General features: G+C 37.6%; 1 protein-coding gene across 3 annotated transcripts in view; it reads right to left on the reverse strand.

Annotated features, from left to right (window-relative positions):
* Positions 1–8,141, reverse strand: part of Macc1 (MACC1, MET transcriptional regulator) — an 85,098-nt gene that overhangs the window by 20,823 nt on the left and 56,134 nt on the right. For 2 of the 3 annotated variants that reach the window (XM_004626452.2, XM_023709945.1), the window contains exon 4: positions 5,109–5,297. In XM_004626452.2, coding sequence (XP_004626509.1) covers positions 5,109–5,297 — 189 coding nt within the window. Of the gene's footprint in view, positions 1–553; positions 633–5,108; positions 5,298–8,141 lie in introns of all 3 variants that reach the window. The other variant, XM_023709946.1, reaches the window with a different exon arrangement.

An 8,141-nucleotide genomic window follows, 5' to 3' on the forward strand; every position in this document is an offset into this window, starting at 1 on the left:
GAACCCTTTGTGTCTCTCTTGGAAGATGTTCTGCTCCTGAATCAGCTGGGTGGGTCTTGCCTCTAGCCTCTTTGCAGGGAGTTCTGCTGAAGGGTTCCGTGCTGGGCCTGCATGCAGCCGGGGTCAAATGAGGATCCACGGGCCCCAGGTCGGCTCACGCACTCACCGGGCCTGCGCTCTGGGCCTATTCAGGATCCAGAGGACCCCAGGTCATCTCCTCTCACTCACTCGCTGGGCCTGCACTCTGGGTCTGTTCAGGATCCCGCGGCCCAGGTCATCTCACTCACTCGCCAAGCCTGCGCTCTGGGTCTATTCAGGATCCGGAGGGCCCCAGGTCGACTCACTCACTCGCCAGGCCTGCGCTCTGGGTCTGTTCAGGATCCGGAAGGCCCTGGGTCATCTCATTCACTCTCCGGGCCTGCGCTCTGGGTCTGTTCAGGATCCCGTGGCCCTGGATCTTCTCACTCACTCGCCAGGCCTGCACTGTGGGTCTGTTCAGGATCCGGAAGGCCGTGGGTCGTCCTAATATTTGATTTTAGAGTGTTCCACTTACCATTATCAGAGTACTAAATCTTCTCAGCTGCACATGGGACACTCTCTAAAATAGACCATATGCTGGCCCACAGAACATGCTGAAGTAAATGAGAAGGAATTGAAATTATCCCATGCATATTATCTGACCATAGTGCAATGAAATGGGAAATTACAGGCAAAAGAAGCCACAAAAACACATGGAAATTAAATAACACCGTCCTAAACAACCAGTGAGTCACAGATGAAATTGAAGAAATTAAACAATACCTTCAACTAAATACAGAAATAGATATAGTGTAGCAGAACTTATGGAACACAATGAAAACAATCCTAAGAGACAAATTATAGTGGTGAATTCTCACAATACAAAACATGCAAGCAGGCGCAGGGGCCGGGGGTTCGATTCCCCGGGCCTGTCATGCTGGCCCCAGGGCACGCTGAGATGGCTATTGAGACTGGGTGTGCTGGCGCACACCTGTAATCCCAGTTCTTGGGAGGCTGTAAACAGGTGGATCACTATGAGTCTGATCTAGTAGGAGACCCTGAACACCCTGTAGACCCTTTCCTAAATTAGGAAAAAAAAAAAAAGACCCTATCACAATACAAAATCAGAATAAGCAGAAATAAATAGCCTAATGTTTCACCTCAAGCTTCTAGAAAAATATGAGCAAGAAAAACTCAAAGCTTATACAAGAGAGGAAATTATAAAGATCAGAACAAAGCACAATGGAAACTAAGAACGCAATACAAATAACGAAGAGTTGATTCTTTGAAAGAATAAATAAAGTTGATAAACCCTCACCAACCTTATCAAGAAAGGAAACAAAAAACTCAAATTCATGATTGAGGAAATAAAAGGGTGAAATCACTGCAGATTTGGTAGAAATTCAAAAGATCATCAGAGCCTGCTTAAGCAGACACAGGGGCCAGGTTTTTGATCCCTGGTCTACTGTGCCAGCCCCACCCTTGGGGTGTGCTGAGCCAGCAATTGAGACTGGGCATAGTGGCATCTTTGGAGGCTGAAAAACAGGAAGGATCAATACAAGTCCTATCTGTGTAGTGAGACCCTGTAGATCCCGTACTAAATGGATTTTTTTTAAAAAAAATCAATAATACCTACTTCAAAAATCTTTACACTCAGGGTTGGCAAGATAGCTCAGTAGACTAAGTACATGATTAGGCAAGTGCAGGCACCAGTGTTTGATCCCCTACACCACATGCCCTGCCAGCCCCGCCCCTGGGTGTACAGAGCTGGCCACTGAGACTGGGCATGGTGGCACATGACTGTAATCCCAGGGGTGGTGAAGCTGAAAAGGGGAAGATCACTAGGAGTCTGAGCTGCATAGTGAGACCCTGTACTAAATACATTAAAAAAAAAAACTACTCTCACAGAATGGAAAATATGAAAAAAATGGAGATTACTAGATACCTATGAATTACAAAAGCTGAATCTATAAGGTATAAAAATTCTGAGTAAACCAACACTAGTTAATGAGATTGAAAATGTAATTTAAAAATTAAAAATAAATAAAAGCCCATATCCTGACAGATTTACTACTGAATTTTAAAGGAAATTTCAAGAAGATTTAATACCAATACTCCTCAAACTGTTTAACAAAATTGGAAGGGAAGAAATCCTCCCTAACTCATTCCTTGAGGAAAGTATTACCCTGACACCAAAACCAAAGAAAGCCCAAGTCAAAACAGAGAGCTACAGGCTAATCTCCCTAATGAACATAGACAAAAAACTACTCAATAAGATATTAGCAAACAGAATGTGGCAAATTATCAAGAATATTATGACCAGGGCTGGTGAGATAGCTCAGTGGACTAAGTAAGCACTTGCTTAGATAAATGCGAAGGCCAGGCACCTCATGCCATTCCAGTCGCACTCCCAGGTGCACTATGACAGTGATAGAGTCCAGGCCTGGTGGCACACATCTATAATCCCAGCACTAGGGAGGCTGAAAACAGGAGGATCACTACAAGTCCAAGCTTCACAGTGGGACCCTGCACATACAGAAAGAAAAAGAGAGAGAGAGAGAGAGAGAGAGAGAGAGAGAGAGAGAGAGAGATTATGATCAAGTGGGATTCACCTAAGAATGCAGGGATGGATCAATACACACAAATTGACAAATGTATTACACCATTTTCACAGAGCCAAAGGAAAGAATCACATGATCACTGCAATAGATGTAGAATAAGCTTTTTACAAAATTCATCACTCATTCATCAAAAAAATCCTTACAGAAAATTGAAATAGTCTTTATCTCCACCTCATAAAAGCTATCTATGACAAATGAACACCCAACATCATACTAAATGGGAGAAAACTGAAAGCTTTTGTTAGAAAATCGGGAACAAGATCAGGAGGTACACTATCCCGACTCCTACTCAATATAGTTCTGGAAAAACATTATCCAGAGCAATTAGACAAGAAAGCAGTTAAACTGTCTTTATTCACAGATGACACAGTACTCTACATAAAAGGCCCCTAAAATTCCACCAAAATACTTCTGGATTTAATAACTATATCCAGTAGTGTAGCTGGATTAAATTTGAGTCTCTCAAAAATCAATGGCATTCCTATCATGAACAACAAACTCACTGAGAGAGAAATTAGGAAAACTACCCCTTCACAATAGCATACAAGAAAGTGAAATGCTTAGGAATAAGTCAATTAAGGAAGTAAAAGTTCTATACATTTAAAAATTACAGTACTCTGAAAAAGGAGATGGAGATATCAGAAAAGTGAAGGATATCCACTGCTCATGGACAGGAAGAACCAACATTGTAAAAGTGGCCATCCTCACTCTCTCAAAACTGTTGCACAAATTTAATGCAATTTCAATCAAATGCCATCAGTATACCTCACAGGTCTCAGGAAAGCATTCCTAAAATTAATATGGAACCAAAGGAGACCTATCATGAAGAAATCAACCAATAATAAATACTGATGAGGTGTGGGGAAATGGAACCCTCTGCACTATTTGTGGGAGTATAGACTGGTTCAACCATTGTGGAAATCTGGGTGGGGATTCCTCAAAAAGTTAAGATTAGAAGTTCCTTTTGACTCATCAATTTCCCTTCTGGGTATTTCCCAGAAGAATTAAAAACATCATACCACAGTGATATATGTGTATCTATGTATAACAGCACAATTCATAATAGCTAAATCTTGGAAACAACCCAAATGTCCATCAACCAAGGAATGTATGAAAAACTTGTGCTATTTTTATATAAGAAATACTACTCAGAAGGATAAACTTGAGGCTTTTAGAGATCAATGGATGCAACTAGAGACCATACTCATAGTGAAATATATTAATCTCATTCGTATGAACATCATACTGCCTCCCAAGTATAAGAAACCGAAAGAGTAAGTAACATCCAACATGTGCAATACTTACTGAGAAATGGGAAGAAACTGTTCAAAAATAAAGGACAGTTGGGATGGGGGAAAGGAGAAAAGAACAAAGACAAAGGGAAAAAATATATATGAATTTGCAAAATAGTTAACATAAATATAGTGCTAATATTTATTATTATAGAATAGCTTGTGCTTATATCATTTGATCAATTTTTCATGCTTATATGTTGTAATATAAGCAACTACTTTGAATATAACAATAGCAATGTGCTAACCATTGTTACTCATTCTCCTATTATCTTTTTTGAAATTTTGTGCTATTTTTATTGTTTTTTTCTCTTAAAAATAAAAGATCGTATAATAAACACTGGGAAATGGTAAGAGAAACATTTAAACTGGAAGTGGAACTAAAGAGGAGGAGAAGGACTAGAGAAGAAAAAAAGACAATAAGTGGGAAAAATGGAATCAAAGGTTTTGTAAATAAGGGGGGAAGAAAGATAAAGGGATGGGGAGAGATTGGGGGAAAAGAAGAATCCAGATGTATTATGTGCAGGTGCAAATTCTCTATGATGAGTGTGTCACTATGTAATCTAAATGTAGCAATGAAATGTAAAATGTAAAAAACAATAGCGTTTACATAACAAAAGTTTAATTTGTCATAAGCTCTGCCAGTCTCCCTTTGGTATCTGTAGTTTGTAATGTATGAACAGTGTAGGGATGATTGTAAATGCAAGATGTCTCCCTTGTTCACGCCCAGGGGTCTCACATGACCCACCCGCTTACTCCTTCCTGTCATTCAGCAATGTTTGTGACAAATGAATAAGCCAATGTCTGAGGCTCATGAACATTTTATTAATGTTCTCCACCCTTGCTTTGTCTTGGGCCAATTGCTTCCCTTCAAAATTTAATTGTTCTGTATTTCAAGTTTTTATTCCCTTGTCTATTAGTGACCCATTTAATCAGTTCATTTTACCAGAGGCAGGTTAATATGAGATTCAAGGGGAACCATCAATATATTTTCAAGGCTCTTAATAATAATGTATGGATATTTCAGATAATTTTGATCAGTTACAGAAGTAGTGATTTCAGTTAGTGGATCTGGATGTTTCCTTGTTTTACCGGCTTGATCACACATTTCATTTGTTCTGCAACTGTTCACTACTTCATCAAATGAAAACTAAATAAATAAATAAATAAATCTCACCTCAGCAGCAACATCACCAGTTTTTCCTTGGTGGGGAATTTCATATGCCTTCATTTGTTGCTTTGTGAGTCTCACTAACTTTTCAGCGAGTTCCCTCCAGTCTTTTCCAAGCTTGACAGCTGAAGTCAAAATAACAGCCTCTTGAATTAGATGTGCTACTAACCCTTGGCAGTCCATTTTTAGCAGAGCCTGTGACAGTAATTATGTGTCATAATTAAAAATGTTTTGGGTTTCTTTAAGTTAATAATTTCATTACATAGTCTAGAAATTGCAATTCTTTTTTAAAAAAATCTACACATATAACTGAGTTTTCTGAAGCTTAAATTATTGATTTCTTAGAAAGCAAATTCAACAAGACTATAGTGGACATAATTATTTAAAATTAGAAGAGGTTTAGGACTAAATCAGTAACTAATTATATGACCAATTGTAAGTCACTGAACCAGTGTGTCATTGTATCTTTAATTGTACGAGGAGGAGAGTGAACTACACACTTCTAAAAGTACTGACATTCCAACAATTGATAATCTATTAATTCAAAATTGAGTCACAAAAAATAATTTCTTACCTTACCAGAGGATTAGCTACAGGATTTCTCCAAAGAGCAAAATCACTGGTGATGGTAAACATTAATTTATTTTTTACCAAAATGTCATGTATAACTTCCTAGAATTTCAGCATGCTTAGCATGCATGAGTGCCTGGGTTCAATCTCCAGCACTTTCCCCATCTCCAAAAAAGTCTGTATCTTCCTATCATTCTTACTGCATAAAAGTAAGACTTTCCAATTTTGAACGAAATTATTGACGTTCATAAATTTTAAAATAACCAATGGTCTCTCTCAGTGCTGATGCAATTTTGTTAAATATAATACACAGGATATTAAAGATAAAATATTCTGGTAAATGGCCAAATGGAAAACCATCAAAATCTTTACTTCCTTTTTGGGAATGGGAGTTTTTTTATTCACCAGGTATGTTTTGAACCATTCTACAAGTTTCTGTTTTGTTTCAAATATATTTTATATACATACTATATATACATATGTGTGTGTATATATATGTATATATATATAATATATATTCATTGTTCAAAATAAGCAAATAAAAGTGTTTAGTTGCTGTTCATTATTTATTGCTGCTCAGAACCTCTATCTCCCATTAGCAAAGAATAAGTAAAAAGTGAATAACCAAGCTGGGCAACCGTTGAATCCATGGAGTGTGCATTACCATGGAAATATACAATTAGAAAGAACACCTGTGGTTTTTGTACATTGGCTGCACAATCCATGCATTTTTCTTGGGCAGTTAGGACTTCCATGAGAAGCCACATTGAGCCAAAAGGCTCCTGATGGTGCTTTTGGTATGGCTATACTACAGTCTCGTTCAGGTTTTGCTTTGAGCAAAATAAGTTTCCACTTGAGGTTATGGTGCCTAAGCTTACAATAAGCCTTCACAAAGAATAAAACTTCAAATGGGTTACTCAATATCTCTACTTAATGATTTAAAAAATTGATGGAGTGATGGTATCACCCCGTTTAACTCTGCATAATAAATATAAAGGTTATGGCAGATGATGAAAGACTTTGCTGAGTGTCAAGTATATAAAAGAATCAAATCCTCTTGTAAATTCCAAATTTGGGGCCAGCCTGCTCAAATTAATTGACAGTCCAAGAAAAATACTTATCTACTACACAGTAAACTTTAAAGAAACAACCTGACACTCCATGCTCACTTTCAGTCAATGGCTAGGCCTAATCCTCCTTCATACAAAACTCTCAAATCCTTCACTAAATAAAGAAGGACATGCATTTGGGGGCCCCCTCAGGAACTAGTCTCTTGAATGAGCTTTCTACAATCACTCATCACCTAGTCAATTGTTAATTATCATGTCCTCCAAGAAATACAGGTATTGGGGCTAACAAGAGAGCTCAGCAGTCTAAAGCACCTGCTTAGGCAAGCTTAGGCAAATGCAGGGACCATGGTTCAATCTTGGCATCACATGCCAGGGCAGCCCAGCCCCACAGCAGGCTGAACCAGCCACAAAAGAAAGAAAAGAAAAAAAGAAATACAAGTATCATCAGGCTTAACTGTTAGATATAAGGCTAATATAACTTCTTGTCAACCAAAATGAACAGAAGGAAGCCAGCTTTGATTCAAAGCTTTGGGATATATGCTGAGCATGAGCTGTAAAAAATGACAAGCTATTGAAAAACACGTTGTACCTTTTGCTGCACATCAGAGATCGTACAGTCTCCAATGGTCCAAGTGAAGTGTAAATGCAGCACGCTGCAATAAAAATACTCACTTCTAATTATATAATGGATAGCTTAAATTTTAACTCCTTTTAGCGTCACTGTAGAATTATCAAAAATGTTGAACTATAGGATTTATTTCTTTAATATATTTATTTGTTCAATATATAAATTATTTTTAATGTCACAGATTAAAATCCCCCTCTAACCCTTTTGCCTTCTTTTTCTACTTTGATTACTACTTTATTCCTCACTGGACGCCTGCTTGTATAATTTCACTCTTCTATGTCACTGGCTTTCAGAATTAGCTACTATTCAGAAAGTGTTAGCTATCATTTTCATTTATATGCTTATATTTTTATAATTTTTAAAAGAAATATGGTCTTTAAAATATGTTCTTAATTTTTTATTTTTTATAAATTAATGGATTTTAAATTTTAAAACAAAACATTTCTTTATAAGTCTCTTCTAAGTCTTTTACAGGTATGAATATTTACTAGCTAAAAAAAGTGGAAATGCTATTAGAAAGTGAAAATTAAGAAGAGAATTAGCAATATCATTGCTAGATTTTGATACATTACAAACAGAAGAGGAATTAAACTGCTCCACTACAGGACATTGGTAATATTAGAAAGAAGAAGATGAAGGAGAAGGAGAAGAAGGAGGAGGAGGAAGAGGAGGAGGAAGAGGAGGAGGAGGAGGAAGAGAAGAAGGAGAAGAAGGAGAAGGGGAAGGAGGAGAAGGAGAAGGAGAAGGAGAAGGAGAAGGGGAAGGGGAAGG

The sequence above is a fragment of the Octodon degus genome, unplaced genomic scaffold (genome assembly GCF_000260255.1).
Source record: "Octodon degus isolate 3935 unplaced genomic scaffold, OctDeg1.0 scaffold00015, whole genome shotgun sequence".
Taxonomy (NCBI): domain Eukaryota; kingdom Metazoa; phylum Chordata; class Mammalia; order Rodentia; family Octodontidae; genus Octodon; species Octodon degus.